Here is a 26,214-nt window from a genome sequence, read left to right on the forward strand (position 1 = left end):
CCTCTTTGACTAGTTTGGCTCTTTCATTCAGTTTGGAACGACATCCTGAACCAGAGAGAGTCTGTATTGTAAGAAGCAACTTCCACTTCTTAATAATAGACTTCACTGTACTTCTACGCATTGATAAAGCCTGTGACAATTATTATTTTTTTATTTTATTTTGTATCTATATCCTGACTTGTGCCTGTCCACAATTTTATCCTGGAGATCTTTCTACACTGATGTCTTTGTGTGGCATTGAGAAGGTGATTAGTTACACCTGATCGAGAGAAGTAGGATAGTGAACCTTTTTTCAACTCAGATTCTGGCTTTTTATTATTATTATTTTTCTTTTTTCTGTCATGTTGGTAATATCTTTCTTTTGGATGTTATAAGTTGCACTGAGTAAATACAGCTGGATAAAACAAAAACTGTGTCCATCTTCATTTCAAGCTAAAAAGCAACAAAATGTGATTATTTTAAAGAGGGGAATTATTTTCTATACCAAATGTATTTGAGCAAAAAAATGTATATTGTGAAATAGTATTAAAACTTGAAAAATATATAGTTTCCATTTCAGTATATTTTATAATGGAACTTATTCCTGTGAGGCAATGCTGCTCAGCAGCCATCACGTCAGTCTTCAGTGTCACAAGCCTTGAATAAAGTGGACAATGAAATGCTAAAACTTGCATGCGTTTTCTTAAGAATGGCATTTTACAACCACAAAAAGTTTTCACAATTTTAATACAATAAAGATACAAAAAACCGGAAGAATATTTAACTTTATTTTACTATCATATATATACACCCATATACAAATGCCATATTAAATACAGCAGTAATTTACTGTAATGGGAGAGATGGGCTCCCTGTTCCTATACTGAGGGACACATCCATATTTACCATATGGAATTTGTCATTCAAGTATAAAAAATTCAAGTGCATTTTCAAATCATTAATAAAAGATGAATGCCCAACTCCATCAGCATCTTATATGAAGAAAATTTTCTGAAATAACCTCCAAACTGATGAGCAGAATAATAAGTGGTCAAACGTTGCCATTGTTTTAACAGTGTCATCAAAAAACTAGAACTTTCGATTGAAAACAGCATCATCCAACCAAACAAAAAAGGAATAGGAAGCTTTAATTGTGTTATACTGGTGGCCAGTCATTTAATCACACACGATCCTTCCTTGTTTATATAGCCTGGGATTTCCTTGTGTGTGTGTGTGGGACGGCTTAACCGAGACTTTGTGTGTGTGTGTGTGTGTGTATATATATGGCAGTGCTGCACCACTACCGATATGTTCTCATAAATCAGTCTCTTTGCCCTTCTTAGAAAAGGTATTTTAGTGATTTACATTGTTATTAGGTACTTGGAGCCGCTGGGAGGGACAACAGAAGTCTATTAACTGCTCTGATCTGGGCATCCAGTGTCTCTGTGGCTAGTGCAAGCTCTCCTAGTTGTGTGTGAAGGTTGTTAATGGTTTGTGCGAATTCCTCTTCCTTGCGTCTGGAGTTGGTGGCCTGACGGCTGTACTCAAACACCATGCAGCCTCCCCCGATGATGAAAATGATAGCCTCACCGAGCAACTCTGCTCCAAGCTCTGCAGCCGTCTCTTCATTCAGAGGTTTGATGACGGAGCCACGGAAACCCATAATTTTCATCTTTGATCTCATCTCGATCCAGTGATACGCTACGGAGAAAACATGAGGCACCACATGGAATTACATGACAGACGTATTTCAACAATTTACTGTAAAAGTTAAAATAGACTTTGGTTTCACCTTCACGCTCAAGATAACCAACATCACAGAGACAATTGTATAAAAAATATGTATATATAATATTAAAGAAAGAGACTAAATTATGAAAACTATAATATAAAAAATTGACTAGCATAAAAAAACCACAATATAAAAATACATTAAAATATAATAGTATTTATTTTATTATATGAAAAGATTTTTTTTTTTAAATAGCACAATAATTGATTTAATTACCATTAAATTAACTACTTCTGCCAGAAAAAAATTTATACTGTACAAACAAGACTACATAATAACCAAAGAAAAAACATGTATTAGACATGGTTCGTATTGCTTATATAATATATACACCTTTAATAATATTTAAATTATATTTTTTCTACACATTTATATATAAATCTAACTATATATTAATTTGTAATATTAATTATCAAATAATTTTAACTAGCAGCAAAAGGAACTTTCGGTTACTCAAGGACACTTGAGTCCCGCCCTCTTCAAGCAAACTCGAGCATTATTTGTAAAGGGAACCTTTTTAATATCTAAATTGTCTCTGGATAAATCATCTGTTGTTAAAATCATCCAATGACAACATCGCAGTAGTCGTGATTGGCTGAGTAGCAAATACAAGCAAACGGCTATTGGCTGTGTGTTCCTCGACGTTTACGCGCGCGCGCGCGCGCACACACACACACACACATATATATGGACTGACGTCATCATATCGTTAAACACGCACAACCAAATGCCAGCTTACCTTGGGCCGGAGGAAGGCAAATATAATTCTTAAAGAATTCACTTCTCCGCGCGCCTGCTTTTATTCTGTTAGCCACTGGTTTGCTCAGTTGTCGTACGCCTAGATAGAGCAGCTTTGCAATCGGAAAGGCACCGACGACCATCTTGGCGGAAAATGCGTCATCTGAGGAGGCGGGATGATAAGGACGTCATGTGGACGATGCTCATGTGTAATATTAATGACGCAAAATTAATATTCATGAGCTCTAGAACGTGCGTTTCGCGCAATATTAAACAAAATATATATTTTTTATTTTATTTTAAGGGAAAATATAACCCTGATCGTCCTTTTTTATTTTATTCCCCCATTTGTTAAGAAGTTTAAATTTATAGTATATAAATATTTTTACAAAACAAAGTATTATAAAGAGCTCTAAAATAATTACATAAAAACAATCACGACACAAAAAAAGAAACAAATGAAATAAATCTCTCAGCGTCCATTACAGCGCATTGTTTACCTGCGCCAGCTGTGCGTCTGAACACCTGGCTCGGGTTTCAGAAGCAGTGGGCTGGACTGAATATCTAACTTCACAGGCAAGAGTTAAACACCTCTGAAGTGTTTTCCAGCTAGTCATGTAACACATCCACATTCAGCTGGACTAAGTTCTATGACTTTACGGCACGACATCCTCACAACTATTTCAGCTGTTCAAGGTACAGGAAACTATTTTTACTATTTGCTTTTGACTGAGGCGGCCTTGAGAAGGCGATGTGGATTGTACAGCGGACTATGTCATCATGTCCGTTATGCCAGGCCTTTTAAAAAAACTTTTTAAAGTATTATATATATATAAAAAAAACGTGTTCTATGGTGAAAGGTTTTTTATATGTGTGTATAAATCGCCTTTGTGTACGCTAAGGAGGTGTACCAGGAGGAGTCTTTAATGGAAATCAGATGTCTTGTTAACAATCGCAGGAGCTTTTGAAGTCGGTGCTCATTGAACTGCCCACTAAACAATGTATTATTCATTATTCAACCGGAATGATGTCTTTGAATCACACAAACGCTTATTCGAGCTTTTATTTATTTAGTAACACTGTAGTTTGTAGTATGTTGTGTTGTTCAGATATAGGCTACATAAAGAAAGCGTCCTGAATAAGGCCTGTCGAGATGAAACAAACGTTTTTAGCAGTGTCACTTGATTATTATGATAGCTACTTACATTTTTTAAAATATTTGAATTTTATTGGCTCAATAAATTGTTAGATTTTTCGGACTATTAGGGAATTTCATTTGTCAGGTTTCACAGGGTTAAACATGTTAACTGAGTGTATTTTTCTGAAGCAGGTCAGTAACAAGCACGTTCATGTCATTTTTGAGCAGGACTGGGAATGGGTCCAGCATGCAGACCTGATTTGACTAAATGTTGTCCGAACCAGCTGAACTGCATATCTTGTTTGCCCTGCCACAACTTGTTCAGTTTTATGGCGCCCTCATAGCTTTTCTGGGACTTTGTAAACACTGAAAATTTGCATGTTGGTTCATATGCACGCCAGCCAGTCATTGTGTGCTCAGTGGTTTTAAAGGTTGGATGCAGACAGGGTAGATTTCTTGTGTCTTGGATATCTTGTGTGATTCTCAAGGAATATAAAGCTTGTAATTTCAAAAGGCTTGAGAGATTCCAGAGGTAAATGTTACTTGAGAGTCTTTAGAGTGCCATGGGGCTGCAAACAAACTCCCTTAAACAGAAGTTACTAACTAGTATCAGGCCAGAGAGTGTGGGTTTTGGACACCCAGTCACTCCCCAGTCTTGTCAAACCAAAACGTTACACCAACTGTGATAAAATGTCTCGGTTTCTGAGTTCAACATTTCAACATAGTCAGGAGATGCAAAAGGCTTGGCAGTTGCTGGTCTGTGTGATTTTTTGCATCTGATTTTGTGTAGATTTTTCAGTATTGGGAGTTTTGTTTCCCATCATATCCACTAATTTGATCATTTACTCACCCTCATTTTGTTCCAAACCTGACCTGACTGACTTTCTTCTGTGAAATCTTTAGAAGAACATTCATTGACTATTAATGATTCAGTTAAAACACTGAGATATTTTTCAGAATATCTTCTTTAGTGTTCTACAGAATGATAAAAGAATTGTCATTTTTGGGTAAACTATCTCTTTAAGTTTTGTCACAGGAACATTCTGCCCACAGTTTAAGGAGTGCATCAGCGTGATAGTTGGGGGAGGCTCATAAAATCCAAGAGCTTTGTATCCACTCAGTGGTCTGTGTCATGATAAAGGTTGTTGAGCACACATTAAACCTTTCTTGAGAATCCGCCCCCCCCCCCCCCCCCCCAGAAGCAGCCTTCTCAAGGTTTCGACATAAAACTGGTATCCTGCTAGTTCCGCTGCTACTTATTGTCATCTAAAAAGATCCTTGTAATCAGTGCTGATCCTTTAAATGTGAGAGCAATGTTCTGAGCTTTTGTGCTGGCCAGTGTTAAACATTTGCATATTTGTTTAATAGATTTTTGTTCTTCTTCTGAGGAAATCCTGCTCTGCCTTAGCTGGCTATAAATCATTACACCTTTTTGGCAAGGCTTTACATGAATTCCAAACCTGTTACAGACTGATTGAATTCATGTTCTAATTCATTCTTATCACCTGGGCAATGAAGCACATCTCCACAATGAAGGTTTTGGTTGTTTTCAATGTCATGAGGATGTGTAATGTCTGAGATGTGTCATGAATCTTCACTTATAGGATTATGACTTAAAAGATTGGCTCGCTCAACTTTCATGTGTGGACAAATAGAAGATCTGCTTTTCAAAAAGTATTTTGTTTTTCACAGAAGAATAAATTAAGAAACAATGACTTAAATGCGAGTAAATGATGACTGAATGTCCATTTTTGGGTGTACTGTCTCTTTAATTGAGCATCTGGGGAACTGTGGTGATCTAAATGCAGCTTGGGTTGGGCAGTATTTGTATCACATGATGTCAGTCTCACAGCAGTTATTGCATGAGAATGTAACATTTGTTGTCACGTCTGAAGATTGTAATGATTCCCCTACAAGATGAAGCTTGTCTGCCTAAACACTTTATTAATGAAGCCTGTCTACTTGCTAATATTTTGATAATCTAATTAATCTGTTATTGCTTTGCCCAAGTGGATGACAATTTTTTTTTTAAACAATTATAGTGCATTAAATAAATATCAATTATTATAATTTAGTGAAGTTATTAATACAAAATGTTACTTCACATCATGCCCAGTGTCCTCCAAACAATGTGCACTTTGAAGGTTATGAAAACAAATATAGTAAATGTATTAATGTAGGCTATGATAAACATTAAATGTGCAAAACGTTGCTTAAAGCAGATTTAAAATCACTGAAAATGATAACAAACAAAAGCACAAGCTAAATGTTAACTGGTATAAGGAGCACATGTTCACACGTGCAAGGATGAAATCCTTGCAGCACACAAATGCAATTAATTCATAATTAAAATTGATTTTTTTTTCATCATCAATTATTATCGATTAGTTTTTGCAGCCCTGTATAAATCATAAATAATATACCAAATAGTCAGAAACTTGGGTTAATCAATGGTGAAAATAGGATGCAAATAAACAAGTGCTTATAAATGTAAAGAATGCAGATCAGGGCACAGGACAAGCTTAACAACTGATTGAGAAATTGGGTTGAGAAAAAGAGAACATGAGCAAATGGTTTCTGTCACCACACCTCAATCCATCAGTAGAAAGCACTGCTGACTTAATCTTTTAGTCGTTATGGTTTCCACCCCAAGCTCAGAATGGGCTAGGTCTTCTTATCAGCGCAGTACGAGAGTTATTATTAACCAGTGTCACTCTCAACTCCGCATTCCAGCCTCACTGTATCAGGCACTGCAATAAAAGTGCTAAATTATCAGTCACGCAAAGCCTTAACCGCTCAATCGGCAAATGACTGCGGAGCAGTGAATGAGAGGTGGAGATGGGATAGGGAATGAAAAGATAGTATGTGAGAGGAAAGATAGAACAAATACCCAGGTACCCCAGGGTGAAGACTATTGTGCTTTTAGGAAAAGGGTGAATAGACGTATGCCGCTGACTGGTGCTGTCCTTGGAAATATCCAAGGTATTTTACTACGTGTTCAGAGTAACAACATGTTCAGAAGTGAAACAACGCCTAATGTACTAGATGTCACATACTGCATGCGTTTTAAAAAGAAGCATTAAAGGCCTATCATTCACTTACTTTAGAGTGTTGAATTCATTTTTTTTTAGACAGTAATTACATACTGTATACAGTAGTACACCCTGGCTTTTGATTAGTGGCACAAACAATCTAGGGCAAACATTCAGACAGCATGTAACAGGTTTGGAATTCATGAAAATGAATTTCAAAACATGCTCATCATACAAGAGGTGTAAGTGAATAAGTCACTGAATGTGTGAACTGCATTTTTTTATTTATATGCATTTAAAGAGACAGACAATAAAATAAAGAGTTTGTCATTGATACTATACATTTATGGTCAAAATAAAACTTGATGTTTTTCCATTCATAAGGTAAGATTGAACATGTCTGTGTATACTGACTGTTTAAAGAAGATTCCCCCTTTTTTAAATTCAGGAATCTGGTCACCTTTAGAAAGGGGAGGGGGTTATGAAGTGTGTCTGTTGAGGTAAGCAGGGCCATGCTAGTGTCTAAGTCTCGTTGATTCAAGTCAGTGTAGACTCTATTGATCTTGACAAAACAAACAAGACAGAGTGGCTGAAGTCAGTGCCCTTCTATGCTTGAGTGCATTACTGTTTGAAAAGAAACCACAAAATGCGCATGCCCACAGTAGAATCTTCTTGAAATAAATAACTGCCAGGGAATCAGATTTCCATAGTAGCTTATATAACCCCGATTAGCGTTCGCCAAATATAAGCTTAATGTTTCTGACAAATCATTATTATTACAAAGAGCAACAGTGGCATGTTGAAGCAGGATTTTACTTAAGATTAGGGATGTTTTCACGCCTAAATTCTCTATACCTGCAATTGCAGCAGCTTTTCACAAGTGTGTGGGACAAGTTCTTCAGCCAGCTGGATGTGAGTCAATACTGAGTGTATTTAGTAAGTCAAAGAACTGACTGGCCCATCAAAAACTGCACAAAGAGCAGATGCATAATAAACACCTTTTGTTTTTTCAAAAGGTGAAAGTTTAACAAAACATGTCTTATGTGATTCATATAGACACATGACTATGTATTACTTACTTACTTACTGCCCATTATGCCTCTGGCATGTAGGGCAGCAACGAAGGTCTTCCACTCTGGTCGATTCTGGGCTATTTTCTGGACATCTCCCCATGTCAGGTTCATATATTTCATTTCTTCCTCTACTGTACGACGCCAGGTGATCTTTGGTCGTCCTCTCTTTCTTCTACCTTCGGGTGTCCAATGAAGGGCTACTCTTGGGATGCTGTCTTGCTCTCTTCTCAAAATATGGCCAATCCAGTTCCAGCGCCGCTTTGTTACAATGCTACCCATGCTGTCTTGTTGACATCTTGTTAATAGATGATATCTTGCTTGGCCAAAAAATCCGACAGATTCTTCTCAGACTCCTTGTGTGGAAGACTGACAGTTGGCATATGTCACTTGCTGTCATTCTCCAGCATTCTGCGCCATACAGTAAGGTGGATAGAACGCAGCTCTGCCTAGTCTTAAGTTTGGCGTTCAGAATTTCCACCTTCCTGTCACTGGCTTCCTTTCGGCTTTCACCAATGACATTCATCCTAGTATCTGATGATAGCCCTGGAAGTCCATCACGTCCAGTAGTGCCAATTCCTTCTGTTGCTGTTTCCGTAACGTGTTTGTTTTTACAAGACAGAGTTGTTAGCCCTGTGCTAAACCTCCAACCTGGAGGACCAGTGGATTGCTCTTTGTCTGGCCTCTACCCTTTGACCTGTCCAGCATGGGTGGCCCTACCAGGAGATAAATCTCCTGCTGGTATAGCTCTAGGGGTCATTGAGACACACAAGCTCCCCGACCACTACAAGGTTGCAATCCAACGGGGAGATGACTATGTATTGCTGTGTCTAAATAAATAGCCCACATGTCTGTATTTGTTAGTTAGGGCTTAATCAGCATGTGAAAGTTATAAGTCATGTTTGTAGTGTTTTTTGCCAGGGGGTCGTAGCTCTTCATTCAACGGCCTACAGCACACCATTAATTATACTAGAATAAAGATTTCATCATAAATCACAAGGGCGTTTTACTGTGTTAAATGGAATGTAGGCAGATTTTGAACTGGAGGTGTTGGAATGCTTCAAAAATGCCTTTTTTCCAGTTTTCAGCTCCAGATATTTATATAATATAGATCTGATTTAATATTTCCACTTTGATTTAAAAACCACATGCACTTCCAAACAAAGAAATATTTGAATCAGATAATGCTGATTGAATTTGATTTTCCCCTTTTCATTCAGGCTGTGTGTTGAATGAACTGGAGGTCACGCAAACAGAAACACAAACGCCATGAACTCCCAGGGTGGCTTTGGCAGCAGCTTCCTTTGTGAGTATTTCAGTTCACCAGCAATGTTTGATTCCTTTGTATATACTAGGCAATGTAGGGTAGGACAAGATTATAGCAGTTATAACATGTCCAAGCATGCTGATATTTCCGTGAGTGTCTTCAAAATGGCATATAATGTGCTACATAGTTCTGTACTGAAGTGGCTTGTTAAATCCTGTTGGGTGTTTACTCCGTGTCTGTGTATGTTGTAGTTCAGTCCATCAACGATGAACTGAACGCGTCTTTGGCCACAGCAGATGAGCTATCAAGGGAATTCAGCTCTCTCCTGTCGGAAGCCACTCCTGCCGTGCAAACTACTACTTCAGAGGTACGGGTACTGTAGGTACTGATCCATAAAAGCCTAGAACCACACAGGCTGATAGTCTCAGAACTGTATTTTTGGTAGTTGATATTTCAAGCAGCAATAATAATCATCTCAAAGCAACACAAACACTTCTTTTAATCATTATTCATGCAATTTTATGACTTCATGTTAACTGGGAGACTATTTTACTTGTAAAGAATGTTTAAATGAACTACAAAACATAATACAAACAATTACAGGGTTCAAAAATATATGCATATTTAAAATATTTTTTTAAAACCGCAATCAAATCATAATTTGTCATTAATTAATTCAAAAAAATCTATAAAGATTTCCCATCTACATTGCACAGTTTTAGATGGTGCAAATATATTGTTTTATTGTATTTTGTTTTCCTTGTTTTTTTATTGTAGAGTTTTGGTCCCAAACCCCAGAGCAGCAGCAGCAGCAATGGCAACAGCAGTTTAAACAGTGCAAACAAGAATGGAAAAGAGAGCATCAGTACAAGCGTCTTCTTTTCCCAGATCTCCACAAGCAGCCTTAGCTCAGAGCCCACCATCAGCAGGAAAGAATCCAACCTGGACCTTCCTCCTGCTGCCACAATTCGATCCCCATCTCCTTCACCTCAACTAGACAGTATGAAATATATAACTTCATCTCCTAGTCCTTTTACCCAGCAGCATTTCTCTTTTACAAACCGTAAAGACAGCTCGGATTCACGATATTCGTTCGACCAAAAGACTCCTCCCCCTAACATGTCTCCAAATGCAATGAGACGAATGACACAGATGCCCCTGAGGCCTCAGGATCGAAGCACCAGAGGATCGTTGAGCTATGGGGAGCTCTCCAGCCCTTCCTTTGAAAACAAAACATCTCGCAGCTTGCTGCAGCCCTCAACAAGCCCCTTGTCCTCGATTCCCAGGTCTCCAAGGTTGGATCGAGCACCTTCTCCTCAGCCTTTGAGTCAACCAGCAGCCAATACACTACCACGCAACTTCCAGCCATTCAGACCCTTAGGTAATTGGGAGCCTTTCCATTGCACAAAACAAAAAATTTTCTTTAGATTATTAAAATGTTATTCACATTTGGAAAAAAAAACTTTTATTAACTGTTCAATGAAAAGTTAATTTGGGAACCTAAAATGGTTCTTCTATGGCAATTGCTGCAAAAAAAAAAAAAAAGTATCTTTGAAGCTTTATTTTTAGGAGTGTACATTTGGATCCAAAAGTCTTTGGTTGGCAGTAAAATTGCCTGTTTGCTTTATTTTACTGTCAGATTTCCTGTAATTCTGCTTTTTTCTTTATTAAAACAATCAGTAGCCTCCCAGTTCTTTTTGTTGATCATTTGTCTCCTCATCACATCTTCCATCTTCTTTCAGATGAAGGAATACAGATGCAGAAGAACCCATCCAAGTGGAACGAGACCGACCTGGATGCATACGAAAGAAAGCCCCAAAACACCTATGATAGTTAGTTGCACAATTCTCATGCTTTTTTGAAAGCAACATTAAAAACGAACTCACTTTAGATTGCATAACATTGCATTACACATTTCTAAACCTGGAGGAAACATTGTGCAACAATTAAAATAAATTATTAAAAGGCCCGTTTTGGTTCATTTCAAGTATTTTAATTCAAATTGAGTTTATTAAACTAAACTTTAGTGTATCAGACTTCACTTCACTGCTATATGACAGAATTGACAAAATTCTTAAAGGTGTAGTTCAGCCAAAAATGAAAATTACCCATAATTTACTCAACCACAAACCATCCTAGGTGTGTGACATTCTACTTTCAGACGAATACAATCGGGGTTTTACAAAAAAAAAATGTCCTGGCTCTTACAAGCTTTCCAGTGGCAGTGGGTAGTGGTCCAGATTTGAAAGAAAAATAAAGTGCATCCAACCATGATAAAAAATTGCTCCACTCGGTTCCAGGGTGTGAATAAACAGGAAGCGACGCATTTGAATAAGAAAAATATCCATATTTACAACTTTGTAAACCGTCAACTTATATAAATCTCCAGCTTCCGCTAACTGTTATACGTGTGTTCACGAGAAAATGGCCTCCAGCCCAGTGTTGTGCCAGTTCATACTTAAAAAGAACTAGCTCAAAGTTCAGTTCACACAGATGATAATGAACTAGTTCACGTTCATAGTTCTTTTTTTTTTTTAAATGAACTAAGTTCACATATCTAAAAACGAACTAGTTCACGTTCATTTGTTAAATTCTTTTTAAGATAGGCCACTATCTTACTCAATAGAACCTCTTTACCATCCATTACCAGCTGCAAATCACTGCCACTCCAAAACTAATCAAAATTATTGTACCAATAAACAAGAGACAATTATTTATAAATTTCAAGCTTTGTGTATTTGATGTATTTGTCATGTCTGTGTGAGGCTAAACTGAGTTTCGTTAAGTTAGGATGTGCTCTAGTTGACGTGCAATGCAAGTGAGCCCGCGGGCACCTCCGTTATATTTGTTTCGTCGGCTTATTCATTAAATACAGGCAATTGGTTGATGAAAAGTTGATTAAAATTAAGATACAATTTATACAAAACTAAATTCACCTTAAAGAAAGGCTTTCTATAACAACTTCAACGGTCAAAATCATGTCTGACCCGCTCCATGTCTCATATTGGGCATCCTATCTTACTCGGTCGTGCTGTTCACTTTTCATAAACCAACATAAATGGAAAAAAAAAATAACATTATAATATTTTAACAAATATGAAACACGCTTTTTTTAATGGCTACAACAGTATAGTATGCCTACATAGCCTACTCTCTATTTGTACAAATTTCTGCACATTAATTTAATTCTTAATTTTGCACACACAAGTTTAAAGGCATTTGTTCAAATCAAGTTCACGGATAATTGTGCGTGCATTTATTAGCCTAATCATTATGATACTAAAATCCTAACAAATAGGCTATGCTATGTACAAAAAATCAGATGAGCCCATAAAATGAACGGTTAAGCATTTTCCTCCCATAGAAAACCATTATAAGAACGCTTAATGTGGCTTAATGCAGATTAGAATGCAGACATAATGTATATTATGTCGAAATAACAAGATATCGATACTACGCTACTGTGTCCACCGTGGTCTCCTTTTTGATCAGCGGAAACGATTTTTGCTTGTTTGGGATCTGACTGTCCAGCGTATTTGAAAAGTTAAGCAAACTTTCCTGTCTTTTTGACATTTTTCCCCTGCGTGAAACGATCGAGGCTAACAGCAATCTCAACTAGTACAACAAGCGTACAAGTCATGTTTCACAAACATTGAACACTACACAAACAGTAATTTTTTTTTCATTTAGGCAATTAATTTTAGTGACACAGGAGGTGCCGGATCCAATGTCGGAGGTGACGGAACATGTTCCGGCTCAAATTAAGCCCTGGTAAAACCTGACTTTTCAAATGAGCGTGAACATGAAACGCGCGTGCTGTTCATTCCTGCCAGAGTGAGCGCCGCTTTCGTTCACGTTCATTGTATGAAAAGTGATTCGTTCAGTTCAGCGTTCGGCGAAAATATGAACGCGTTCAGTTAGGGCTGTCGCGATAACCGCAATATTGTAATACCGCGCTATTGACAAGCAAACCGCAGTGGAAAGATAGCAACCGCAGAAACCGCAGTGTTAAGTTTTTTTTATTTTTTTTTTATTTTTTTATGAGGCTTCTTGTTTTTTTTTTCAGTTTGTCACTGTGCATTCAATGTTAAATAAATTAATGATACAATATGGTTTTCTCGCGAGCCTTTGTAGCTTTATGGTGCTTCGTTTTTTTTGAGGCGCTCGATCTCGTCCCAAAACCTAATGTCACGTCGCCAGTTTGGGAACATTTTGGCTTTCAACCCAATGAAAAGGGCGAGCCAGCGAATATAGATGAGCCGATATGCAAAATGTGCTGCAAAAAGGTTCCTGTGACGCGGCAATACATCTAATTTGAGGTCATCGGGACATTCTAAAACGCTTAACGTGAAAAACGCTTAACATGGTTTAATGTACTAATACAGTGATATTAACAGACCAAACTCACTAAACATCATATTAATAAAGTATACTATCTACAAAAAATCAGATGATCCCTGAATATGAATTCAACGCGTTTAATAACACGTTAAGCCTTTTCCTCTCATAGAAAACCATCATAAGGCTTAACGTGTTATTAAACGACTTCCATTCATAATCAGTAATCATCTGGTTTTTTTTTTGTACATCAGATACTATACTTTATTAGTATAATGTTTAGTGAGTTTGGTTTTTTAAAATCACTGTCTTAGTACATTAAGCGCTTTCTTATAATGTTTTTTTAAAAGGCTTAATGTGTTATTAAACGAGTTGCATTCATATTGAGGGCTCATCTGATTTTTTTTTTATAGATAGTATACTTTATTAGTATGATTTTTAGTGAGTTTGGTCTGTTAATATCACTGTCTTAGTACATTAAGCGCTTTCTTATAACGGTTTTCTATGGAAGGAAAAGGCTTAACGTGTTATTAAATGCGTTCATATTCGGGGATCATCTGATTTTTTATAGATAGTATACTTTATTAGTATGATTTTTAGTGAGTTTGGTCTGTTAATATCACTGTCTTAGTACATTAAGCCATGTTAAGCGTTTTAGAGTGTCCCCTGTCATCCAGCGCAGCTGCCCCCTCAAGCATCAGGTTGCGGATCAACATCAAAGAACAGCTGAGACCGGCCGACAGTTCGGAGTAGCTGAAGCCTTTGCGAAATCTGTAAAATACAGCCGTGAAAGTAACAGGCATACCTGCTGAAGTCACGGACAACCTCCGCGTCAGTGCCCATACCCAAGAGAGCGTGAGCAGATAACGAGCTCACACACGCTATCTGCTTGAGGAGTGCATCGACTCAAACGCGAATCCACTGTCCTGGTGGATCAGTCTAGATTTCCGCCGCTGTCCAGAGTCGCGCGCAAATACGTGTAATACATGTTAGAACTCTTTGATTTCTTCAAAAAATGTTATTGGAAAACGCATGTTCTTGTTGCTGTTTGGTATTTAACAATAAACAAATGTTTTAAAACGTGTCTCTCTGTCAGGATAAATTAGGTATGTAAAAAAAAAAAAAAAACTGCGGTAATACCGCATATCGCGCTATTGAGCCACCCATAATAACCGCAGGGGAAATTTCTTAACCGCGACAGGCCTACTTTCATTGAACGTCATTCATTGAACGCGTTCATGCACAACACTGCTCCAGCCATAATATACATAAATGCTACATACTTACATAAATGGTAAGTAAATAATGAAAAAGTAAGATTTAAAAAACAAAAAACAGAATTTTTTTAAATGGATAATGCAAAGAAAAATTGTAAAGATAAAACATGATACATTCTCTAAAATCTATTCCACACTCACTTAGTATTGCTTCTAACAAATTTAAGCATTCATAATATACAAATAATTTATACAACTTCAGTGCTCTAAAAGTTTACAGTATTAATATTCAAAATAATATACACCAAAAGTTAAATATGACCTTTTTTTGGCTTATTAATACCTCCATTATTAACCATTTAAACCATAAGTAATGTCTTGTGCTTTTAATGTGAAGACAATGGGTTTGGTTCCAAGAGGTAACATCATGCAATAGTTGTGTAGTCACTCTCTCAATGTGAATTGTTTCTTAATTATATGATTTCCTCTTTTTGTTGTAGAGAATGAATGGATCAGACCATCTGTACCCAACAGCAACTGGAAAGAATCAAACCTGGACGCACCTCCTTATGCTAAGAAGGTATGCAGACTTTGTGTTGTGCGTGAACGTGCTTGTAAGTGCTTGTGCCTCAAGGGATAGTTCACCCAGAAATGAAAATTCTGTCATTAATTACTCACCCTCATGTTGTTCCCTACCCGGAAGACGGAACACAAATTAAGATACTTTTGATGAATTAAGATATCAGCTTTCTGACCCTGCATAGACCGCAACAGAATTATCACGTTCAAGGCTCAGAAAGGTAGTAAGGACATTGTAAAGTAGTCCAAATGACATCAGTTGTTCAACTGTAATGTTATGAAGCTACAAGAATACTTTTTGTGCACTAGGAAACCAAAAATAATGATTTTATTCAACGATTTCTACAGTTTCCGCCGCCATTCACAACAGTTCCACGACTCATGCGTGTGCATTCCTCTGCTTGTAAACAAGGCGCAGTTGCATGTGGGTTCTACGTCAGAACGCCAACTCCTGCGTCAGCGGCACAATATGTTAGTTACTCGTTATTTTTGTTTTCTTTGTGCACAAAGTATGCTCTTAGCTTCATAACATTATGGTTATATTACTGATGTGTTCTCACTACCTTTCTGGGCCTGGGAACGTTTCAGTTGCATTGCTGTCTATGGGGGGTCAGAAAGCTCTCGGATTTCATCAAAAATATTTTAATTTGTTTTCAAAAGATGAAAGAAGGTCTTACGGGTTACAGTTTATCTTGTTTTAACTATCACTTTAATGTGTCATAAATTTGCTTCGGGCACTGTTATGGTAAAATGTCATCGTTTGTTTAACTGAAAAAATAAAATCAGGGATCTGAGCCAAAGACGTTCAAGGGCAAATCTGTTGAATTTTTTTTCTTTCTTTCTCTGCCACATCTTTTCATTTGTCTTTTTCCTTTACAGTTGTTGCATTCTGGTTAACCACTCTGACTTTTTGAACCAATAAAAAAAGATCATGTTTATATGTAATTATATGTTATGACTTTCTGGGTATTAGAAACAAGTATAGACAATTCTTATATGAAACAGGTTGTCACATTTTCCTACAAGCCCATTTCTTACACTCTTGCACTCTTCTATTGAAGCTTTTTTCTGCTTTTTATGAAATAAAAATATCAAAAAGGTCATTGAGATCTCACAATTCTGACTTTTCTTTTCACAATTAGTTTATAACTCAAAATGGTTTGATGACCTAAAAGTTGGAATTACTTTTTTAATCTGGGCGGGGTGTGGGAGGGGGGAAGAAGCAAAAATTACGAACACCTCGTCGTGACCCATGTCTGAAACATACATTGAAAAAACACCAACAAGTTGGTGCCCCTGATGTCACTACCGGTAATGTCAGCCCCTGATGTCACTACCGGTGCGACTATAAATAGGGCACCAGGAGAACGCGCCATCCACTTCTTCGTCTGAAGCTTGCGTCCGAAGCATGGCAAGAAGCTAGAGGACGCAGTGTATCATTCCCTACTCAGGGAACCATGGTTACATTCGTAACCTGAGACGTTCCCTTTCAAGGGAACTTCTAACTGCGTCCTCTAGGGGTTGCTATGGGGAACAGTATACCCACGCCGCCATGCTGAGGGGAGTGCGGGCCAGAATCATGGTGAGCACTAAGTACCAACTCTACCATTTCCATCGGAGTTGCCCCTGGGACATTAGATGGCTGTCCATGACATCATCCCTTACGGCCAAAGGCCTAGGCTACATACCCAACTTATCTGTTAGGGCCTCTACCTGGGGTAGAGTTCAAGGCTTGAAATCAAGAAAGATTCCTTTAACCCTCTGGAGTCTAAGGGTATTTTTGGGGCCTGGAGAAGTTTTGTCATGCCCTGACATTTGTGCTTTTTTCAGTTTCTTATAAATATCAAATCTCACTGTAATCAGCACAAACTTGGCTATAATAATATATGACATGCATGTATGTATATGATTGTATTTTTTTAGAAAAAAAATGTTATGTGTGGTTTAGGGGTGTAAGGGTTCACAAAATTCACGGTTCGGTTCGATACAATACACTGGTGTCACGGTTCGGTACGGTTCGGTACGTTTTAGATACAGCAAAAAGAAAAAGTTGGCAGATAAATTTCCTTGATTTTTAAAAAATGTTTTATTTATTAAAACTAACAAAGTATGTTTTTTTTTTTTTTACATTGAACAATGATGGAGCTATTCTTTACCCATCTTCTATGGTGTTTTCTTAGCAGCATACTGTATAAAACAAAAACAGCTCCTTATAAAAAAAAAAAAATGAAAATGTTATATTAGTTATGAACAAATACAAAGATGTAACTTTTTATATGGAACTCTATAACTCTTTATATTGAGTGTGTTTTTACTCAGTTGGTTCTCTATAGGGCTTATGTTTTTTGGAACAAAGCAGGAATTACGGTCTGTCTGAAATGGGCTTGTGAAGGAATATTGTAACGGGGCTCAATTACATTAAGCATGTTCTTAAAACCTACGTTTTCCACTACAGAGTAAGGCGCTCGCTCACTCAGTACGCGCTGAAGGCTCGTTTTAAAATGGCTAATGCGTTTAACAGACCAGAAATAGAAGATCCTCCAATAACCAACAGGTCTGGTGTTTGGGTGCACTTTGGATTCCCTGTAAGCTATAATGGTGATGATAGAATCAATGGTAAAAAGTAAGGTCTCATATCCGCGGCTTTAACGTAAATGTAGCCTACCAATCGCCGCGGTGATGTCTTTTGCCCTGTTTGATTCCGTTGGAAATGTCTGTCTAAATGCTGCGGGGATAGTTTGTTGCATGTATGTTTCTCCTTTTTTCCGTCTTTTCCCAGATACTGACACACTAAGGTGATGTTGGCATAAATGAGTTGACATGTTTCAAGTATTCCCGCTGGTGTTTTTTTTTTTTTTTTTTTTTTTTATTCCCGCTGGTGTACCCTAGTTGTTTTTTTTATCCACCACTCTCTTTTCCATCACCATTATAGCTTACAGGGAATCCAAAGTGCACCCAAACACCAGACCTGTTGGTTATTGGAGGATCTTCTATTTCTGGTCTGTTAAACGCATTGGCCATTTTGCAACGAGCCTTCAGCGCGTATTACTGAGTGAGCGAGCGCCTGACTGAGTAGCCTAACATAAACATATAAGTTGGTGTTTTTTTCTTCTTTTTTTATTTTCCAAATATAATTAATTAGTCCAACGAACCGTTCGGTCCATAATGCGTACCGCGTACCGAACCGAAAGCCTCGTACCGAACGGTTCAATACGAATACGCGTATCAAACATTTGAATAAGGCAATAAAACACATACGGATTTTTGAGAACTGGAGCTTGTAGCCTAGAATTTTTCTTTCTAAATTATGTGAAAATCATCTTGTTTACTCACTTACAGAAAACAATATATTGATTTAAATTTTCTAAGACACTTTTTGTTGGTAAAAGTCATATGCGAGTAGGCGTCAACTATTATGAATATCATTGTGATTTACACCTGAGAGACAAAGACCTGCATAATGAGCCTTTAAGTCAGCTGTGTGTCACTGAGAGGGAGGTGTTACAAGAAGGAATGCGAGGACAAAAAAAATGTATATAATTTTATGTTTGTAGTTTATTTAGAATATATTTAATTATCCCACAACATAATTTAATATCCACTTGGGGGAGCAGTTAAACAGTTTATTAGGAACAATCAAAGCTGACTTTCAAATTATTTTTTTTGCATCATTACTCCAGTCACACAATCCTTTAGAAATCCTTTAAACAATTTTATTTTCTACAAAAAAACATTTATTGTTATTATTATTATCCTTATTATTATTATTAATAATGTTGAAAAGAGCCGATAATATTTTTCAGGTTTTTTAGGGGGGGATAAATTGAAAGAACAACAGTTTGTTACATTTGTCACAGTTATCTTTATTTGTTACATTTATCATATTTACATCAAGCTTTTGAATGGTATAGTATTGAATATTGTTATTGAAACTTCATAATATTTCACTTGATTATACATTTAGTCAGGAATTATAGTTTAGAAAAAGTCTTTGGAAAAAGTCTAACTAGTAAAATGTTTACACGTTATGTGAATACTAGTACAAGTATATAAATAAAAAGAGACTTAATCATGTTTATGATCTCTGCTGTATAAAGTGCTTCATTCTTTTTTTTTCTGAGGAAATCCATTTCTCAAATCCTCAACCACATCACATCTTTTTGGGGTGAATTATGTCTTATTTCTCTCATCTGCTTTTTCTTCTGTGTGGGCATATTCAAGCCATGTGCTTCAGTTTGAATCTGAATAGTGCGTTCAGCGCGGGGGCGTGGTCACATTAGATATAATGAAGGGAGACATGAAAAACGGACATCGCGTTATTTTCATATGGATTACTTTATCACAGAATATTTGTTTTTTTAAATGAAGATCAGCGCAGACAAAGGCTGCAGACAGCACACCTTGTTTGTTATCTTAATTTTATAAGTGCACAAAGTTTTGTTGTTATTATGTCTGTGATGTATTGCTCTTATCTGTACGAAAACTGAAAGTGTAATTTAAGTTATTGCATACTTACCATAACTGTTCTAAAGGGGGGGCTCTCATGGCACTCTGATAGAGCAGCTCATAGATGGAATGGTGCATCCCAAAACAATGTTTGAGAGTCATCAACTCGATCTATGGTAATAATGCTGGAGCGGCTAGCAGTAAATATCTAGCTGAGGGGAGGGACAAACACCCAGCTCTCAAACGAGGGGGAGCTCAACCTACGTCATGTTCCAAGGTGGAACAGCTAGAAATAAATTTGCTTAGCCGAGGGAGCACAACCCAACTCTCATGAAAGAGGGGGCTCAACCTGCAGCATATTCTATGCTGGAACGGCCAGCAGTAGGCTACCTAGCTGAGGGAGCACAACCCCAACTCTCAACAAAAGAGGGGGCTCGACCTACAGCCTGATCATGAGAATCAGAAGGGTAAGAGTATTGCAAGCTAGCCAAAAACATCAGAGAGGTGAAGTAAGGGCCTACTTTACCTAATGCTGCTGGATGCCATGTGCTCTGGGAAAAACAGAGAGCTCAACTCTGTTAGAAGAGATCTCCGAATTCAGAAAGAGAGTAGCGTGCTCAAAAGAAACCCTTTTTGGAAAAGGAGAGTTCTGCTAAACTACAACGAGAACAACCCATGGAGCAAGGAATTCAACTCCTCACAAGGGGAGAGAACTTGGGCGCTTAAGGGGAAGCGCCAGGCTCACAATAGCCCTTCATGTTGAGGGAAGCGTTATTTGAAGTGTATTAATAAAAACACACTGGTTGAGTGGAGCCCAAGGAAACAAGGTCTAACCAACTCGAAGAAAGGGAATGAAGCTGAGTGCGTAACCCTTACCGTACCAGATTTCAGAAAGTGTGATATTGCATACTCGTATGCTGGAATCGTTATGTGTAAGAAAATTGCCCTCTTCCATTTCTACTTGATCTCTGTATGGAGATCAGGAAGAAATGGAAGGCTCACCTGAGCTGGGGGGCTATGGCCAGAAAGATAACGCTCATCGAGACGACCTTGCGGCGTCACCTTCTTAGCACGCTTCCACGGCAAGTCCAACCTTGCCCCGGAGTGTTCCATAACCCTTAACAGCTCGAGGGAAGCAGATGTCTGCCCCTCTTTCCTCGAACAAATGCTCACAAATGCAAGCAAATTGCCAGCTCAAGGACATTGCGTGCATGCTCTTAGCCCAAACAATCAATGCCGAGATTGTGTCATCAGGTATCAAATAACGATGACATGGATGCACACATCCTCTAAATGTTCTGCTAGTGCCTGCTTTGTAAGGTTTTTTATGTTTTATTTAAAAAAAAAATTAAGCCGGAGTGCAGCATAAACAAAAGAAAATTACTGATAGGGAGAAATTTCCCGTCAGATCCTACACATGTTCTCACCGCGACACAATGCGCAGGATTGCCAAGGTGGGAGCTAAACACTCTCCGCCCACTCCCTAGATTATCACAGAAATCAAATGCGAGCATAAACTGCTCCAGCGTATGCATCGCTATTCCCACGAGAGGCGAACACACTAATGCAAATGTTGCTACAAACTCTGGTAAATAGTGAAATACATCCCCTCTGAGTCTCACTAATGCATCACAATGAGTGCAGCAGAGCGCATCCAACTCCCTCGAGAGCTGAACACTTGCGCTTGCTCTTCACTACACACACACACCACAGTATGCGAGCCGTGTGAACTGCAGGTATCAGAGCAAAGCCTCTGTTGAGAAACATGCACTCCTAGACGCTGTACGCTTCAAACAAAACACTCAATAAAGACGAAGAAGAAAATGATGTGTTCTCCCAGTGCCTATTTATAGTCGCATCGGTAGTGACATTGGGGGCTGTCGCTGACCATCTTGTTGGTGTTTTTTCAATGTATGCTTTAGACACAGGTCACGACGAGGTGTTCCCTATAGCAACCCCTAGAGGACGTAGTTTGAAGTTCCCTTGAAAGGGAACCCTCATTCTTCAGTTTTAATTGGTAGAAATTAAATTGCAGGTGAAGGAAAAAGGATGCATCATGTTCTCTAATTCTCATATCTTCTTTCTCTGTCTCTTTCATCAGGATACCATGCCCCGTTCTCTCCCATCATCTCACAGCTCGCTCCCGAGGAACACTCGTATCTCAGTACACCCTGAACTTGCCTCAAGCACCAGCTCAACTTATGGCCCTCAGCCAATCATTTCCCGTGTTTCCCTTCCACCTGCAATCTTTAGAGTACGTCAGCATGGGCCGATCCCGCTTTCCGTCATCATGAGGCTCCAAAACCCCTATTATGCTGCAGCTGACAGCATATACGCCCCTAGCCCAGTGGTAGAGCCCCAGCAAGGGATATTTCACCAACATCTTCCCCAGCGGCAAAATCAGACACCTCAACCTCAGCAACCTCTAAGACAACCTCCCTACTCTAGAGAAGGTACCTTCAACCAGAAGCCATGAGTGGGCCGACAGGCACTTGTATACACATTTTTCTGGTCTGCATCTAAAAATTCAGTTCATACATACAGTGACTTGAATAAACATGTCAGGTAAAGTCTATTACAATATCAGATAATGTGACCATTAAATGATAAAGGCAAGTTTAGTTTTAAAATGCCATGTTGTGCAACTCCCCAAAAACATAACATTTGTATTTTGTACCAACCAAATTGCTAATATTTTTTGGTTTGTTTTTATAAGCAGTACTCCACCCTGGAGATGTTGATGCTGAGCTTGAGAGACAGGACAAAAAACAAGGACCTGTGTATTCAACTGACCAAGGCATGAAACCAGAAGAAGAAGTTAAAGTGGAGGATACAGAGATGCCTCCTCGCCCTCTCAGTCCTACGCGTCTGCAGCCCGTGGTATCCCCACAGGCGGAGTTGGACACTTCCCTGGACGAGGTGATGCGTATCCGGGCCGAGTTCCCCAGGGCTCTGAAGAAACGCTGCTCAGTCGACATTCCTCAGACCCTGCACAACCTGCCCATTGCCCAGTCCCACCATTACAAGCAAATGATCAATAAACTGTTTAGCAGGAAGACCATCCGTATCAAGGAAGTACCAGCTGCTGAAATTATCAACACTACAGATGGGGAAGACAGTTCCAGATCTGCTGTAGCTTTGGATCCAGTACCAAACACAGCGATACCGGTCTCTTCTGAACAGAAGGTGAACGGCAGACAGCTTTCACATTGCTCAGATACAGTAGATACCAGTGACATTTAAGAGGGTATTTTAACCTGCTTTTGAATATTTTCTTCTCTTTCAGGGTTATCACTCTATCTTACGGAAGGGCAGCAAAACCAATAAATCCTCCAGCCGTAGGGCTCACCTGAACCCACTGGTCCTGTTATTGGATGGGTCCTTAGTAGGAGAATTAGAAACTGTGCAGAGGGCTGCACAGGAGGTATGTCCCACTGCTTTGGTACCTTGCGCTATGATTGCTTAGAGGTGGTGGCAACTACTTCAGCACCATGTAGGGTTACTTTCAGTCTGGGGCAACAGTACACAACAAAATCCACAGTGTATATGTGTATGTCTAACTGTGTATGTGTGTGTGTGTGTGTGTATAACAGTATGTCAGTATATACCATTATTGGCGATAACCATTATATGAAAAATAAATCATAAAATTTTATAAAAAATACTGTGATAAGATTACACATACAATAATATTATCAAGTAGTCAAGTGCCAGTAGGTGGTTGACAATCTGACATGGTATGTCGGAGTATTCACTATAATGTTGGTTGCCACCGGTCATAAAACAGAAAATAGATTTGAATGATACTAATTTTTTCCGCAAAAATGTTGTTAGATATAACAATAATATCATTATTGTGAATTCTCAAACCTGATCTCACGGCATTTTGTAAATTTTTTGACTAGGTGGCTAATTCAGCTGCCCCCCCTCCTCACAGAAAAAATACATAATTGTACAAGTGAGGGCGTACGATTTAGCCACCATGTAAAATTCATACAAATTGGTCGTGACATAGCATTGAATTCTCTTGGCCATGATAATTGTGTAGTAAAAATCTGATATTATGACAGATCTAGTCTTTACATTTGAAGTTAAATATTTTAAGAATTATTTACATAAATGACAAATAAAAACTAGCAGTAAAGATTTAAATTTGAGGTTGCTGAGGGAATAACTACATGTGTCTTTGAACTAAAATAAGAACAAAAACAGATTTTTGATGCATTTTCTGAGGCATTTCTTTAGAAAACTGGAAGCTAACAAACTTAAAATACTACTGCTAATAAATATATTCCACAAATATCAAGATAATAAATCTGAAAATATGTAGCAAAATGCATACTACCTGTAAATGTTTCTTAATGTTACGTGATTCTTCAGTTTGTCATTTTAAGAGTGCACTTGTGTGTCCCTGCATAGATGAGTGACCCAAGCAAGGCTAATGATGAAGGCATCACAGCCCTCCACAATGCCATCTGTGGCGGACACCTCTCCGTGGTGGAGTTCCTCGTGCGGATAGGGGCTAACGTTAGTGCTCCAGACAGCCACGGCTGGTGAGATTATCAATTTAACAAGTGTATGTATATACATTCTTCTGCATTTCCATGTGTATGTACAGTACATATTCACTTTTGTACTTTCGTCTCACTGCTAGGACACCCTTGCATTGTGCTGCGTCCTGTAATGACCAGCGAATGTGTGAGTTTCTGGTGCGGAATGGAGCAGCGGTGATGGCTGTAACAGACAGTGATGGGGCCACAGCGGCACAGAAGTGTGACCCCTTCGCCCCGGGCTTCGAGGAGTGTGAGAGCTTCCTGAGAGGTGAGGGTGATGCCTTGAGAAAAATGAAAACAGACATTACTTGTGTACACAGGTAATCCTTATGGCGCAACACAAGTTTTTACAAGCGAACACCTACATATGTGTTAACTCCCAGCGTTATATGTGTCATGTCACAATGACCTGTACATTCCTGAATTAATAGTATCGCCCTCACATGGGTTGGAAACAATGTCAGTACTAGTCAGCTAATTCATAAACTATTGGGCGGAGCTGGCATTTATACACCCTTATTAACTCAAAAACAATGAGTAATTTCATCACTGTGGTGTGTGTAGAAGTTCAATTTCTTTTAGTCATCATTAAGTATGTGTTTTTATTTAGGTGTGGAGGAAAAGATGGGTGTAGATAACAGTGGGGTGGTGTACGCTATATGGGGATATCCTGCCCAGGCTCCAGACGAACTGAGCTTCAAAGAAGGAGACATGGTGACCATCCTGCAGAAGCCTGAAGGAGTGGACTGGTGGTGGGCTTCATTGTGTGGAAGAGAGGGCTTTGTACCAAATAACTACTTTGGGGTAAGAAGAGCTCATTTACAAGAAAAATAATGGTCTGCTAGAGGTCAAGACATCAATATTCCAACAGAGTGCCTCGGCAAGCTTCAAAAGGATGGCATAAACTTATTAAATATCTATAATAATTTGATTGAAATTCTAAAAGCAAACAAAATCAAGATTGACTGAAATCATATTAGTTGTTTTTTTTCCCTAGCTGTTTTTCTTCTTCTTTTCTTTCCCAGCAGTTGGGTTTTAATTAAAGAGCTCACAGAATCAGAATCATGGACCTTCTGGATTACAAAATGAATTATGGTTAAATAAATAATTGCATTTAATATATTAGCATTCCTAGATCCTAGTAATAAAAAGGTTTGAAAACCAGCATCGTTATCACGATTACAGCAGAAATGTTTTAGCCAATTTAGCCTTTGAAAAATTTTGTTGGAAAATAGGGGGGCTTTAACTTTAAGTTAAAAAGGTTGAGAACCACTGATTTAGAGGTGTGTACACACTTGCCAGCATAGTCATTTCATTGGGAATCTGCACCATCGTTAGTTTCACATGAGAGTGAAAACATTTCCTATGCAGATTTCCCTCCTGTTCAAATTTGTGCCCTAAATACTCTGCATTGAATTCAAAATACAAAAATGTGCTGGTGTCTTTCAATGCAATGTATAAAATGCTGTTTGTCTGGGCAAGTGTTGCAACCCTTTGAATTTCATACATTCCCTTCATTTTTACTTAGTTAATACAAGGTCATACATGTCCTAATATTACTGTTACCAGCCTGCAGTGGACAGTGAGGTTCGGCAGGTCTTCAATCAACCTCATTCTTGTTGTTCTCTCTCATGCAGCTTTATCCGAAAGTGCGGCCCAAGTCACTCTGCTGAACGCATCCACAAATAGAGATCAATGCATCTGAATCATGCAGGCAAGTCTAAATGCAGGTTTCACATGTGTGTTTGAATATGTGAGTGTTTTTTTTTCTTATTTCTTACCTTTAGATTATGTTTAATGGACCGCTTTGATGGCATTAGAAAAATGCACACTGTACAACTTTGGAGTGTTGTTTTTTTTTTCAGTTTTCTCTATAGACCACCATGACAAAGTCACTTCACTGGGAATAGTGGATTTATTTAGACTTTACCAACGGAAAAACTGTTGTTAAAAATTGTGCTTGCAGGTCAGAGCATTCTACCTATTTGATTTCAGGGATACGGTTTCATTGTATGAGCAAACTGCAATAGACTTGATGCATAAATGAATAAAAGTCTCAGAATTA

General features: G+C 38.3%; 2 protein-coding genes across 4 annotated transcripts; one reads left to right on the forward strand and one right to left on the reverse strand.

Annotated features, from left to right (window-relative positions):
* Positions 1-752: 752 nt before the first annotated feature.
* On the reverse strand, positions 753-2,670 carry LOC132155645 (optic atrophy 3 protein homolog). Its single transcript, XM_059564375.1, has 2 exons — positions 2,511-2,670; positions 753-1,680 (listed from the first exon to the last, which is right to left on the reverse strand). The coding sequence occupies exons 1-2, from the start codon at positions 2,650-2,652 to the stop codon at positions 1,352-1,354; spliced, it is 471 nt and encodes a 156-aa protein (XP_059420358.1). The 5' UTR covers positions 2,653-2,670; the 3' UTR covers positions 753-1,351.
* Positions 2,671-3,047: 377 nt separating this feature from the next.
* LOC132156026 (relA-associated inhibitor-like) lies at positions 3,048-26,214 on the forward strand. 3 transcript variants are annotated; one of them, XM_059564834.1, is made up of 14 exons: positions 3,048-3,205; positions 8,970-9,055; positions 9,268-9,383; positions 9,794-10,397; positions 10,759-10,848; positions 15,072-15,151; positions 21,698-22,049; positions 22,313-22,782; positions 22,883-23,020; positions 24,016-24,149; positions 24,251-24,417; positions 24,760-24,953; positions 25,787-25,863; positions 26,015-26,214. In XM_059564834.1, exons 2-13 carry the CDS (start codon positions 9,019-9,021, stop codon positions 25,820-25,822), a joined length of 2,418 nt encoding a protein of 805 aa, XP_059420817.1. In that variant the 5' UTR covers positions 3,048-3,205; positions 8,970-9,018; the 3' UTR covers positions 25,823-25,863; positions 26,015-26,214. The 3 variants fall into 3 exon arrangements, with proteins under 3 accessions (XP_059420817.1, XP_059420816.1, XP_059420818.1); XM_059564833.1 differs by having other exon boundaries at positions 25,787-26,214; XM_059564835.1 differs by having other exon boundaries at positions 22,316-22,782; positions 25,787-26,214.

Source organism: Carassius carassius, chromosome 13, assembly GCF_963082965.1.
Source record: "Carassius carassius chromosome 13, fCarCar2.1, whole genome shotgun sequence".
Lineage (NCBI taxonomy): Eukaryota > Metazoa > Chordata > Actinopteri > Cypriniformes > Cyprinidae > Carassius > Carassius carassius.

What these genes read in the sequence shown, in the direction of transcription:
- LOC132155645 (XM_059564375.1), bottom strand. Translation starts at nt 2,652, where the DNA reads ATGGTCGTCGGTGCCTTTCCGATTGCAAAGCTGCTCTATCTAGGCGTA. An exon ending in TTGCCTTCCTCCGGCCCAAG is followed by an intron (nt 1,681 to 2,510) that starts GTAAGCTGGCAT and finishes TTTTCTCCGTAG; the next exon opens with CGTATCACTGGATCGAGATG.
- LOC132156026 (XM_059564833.1), top strand. Translation starts at nt 9,019, where the DNA reads ATGAACTCCCAGGGTGGCTTTGGCAGCAGCTTCCTTT. An exon ending in CTTTGGCAGCAGCTTCCTTT is followed by an intron (nt 9,056 to 9,267) that starts GTGAGTATTTCA and finishes TGTATGTTGTAG; the next exon opens with TTCAGTCCATCAACGATGAA. An exon ending in CGGTCTCTTCTGAACAGAAG is followed by an intron (nt 22,783 to 22,882) that starts GTGAACGGCAGA and finishes CTTCTCTTTCAG; the next exon opens with GGTTATCACTCTATCTTACG.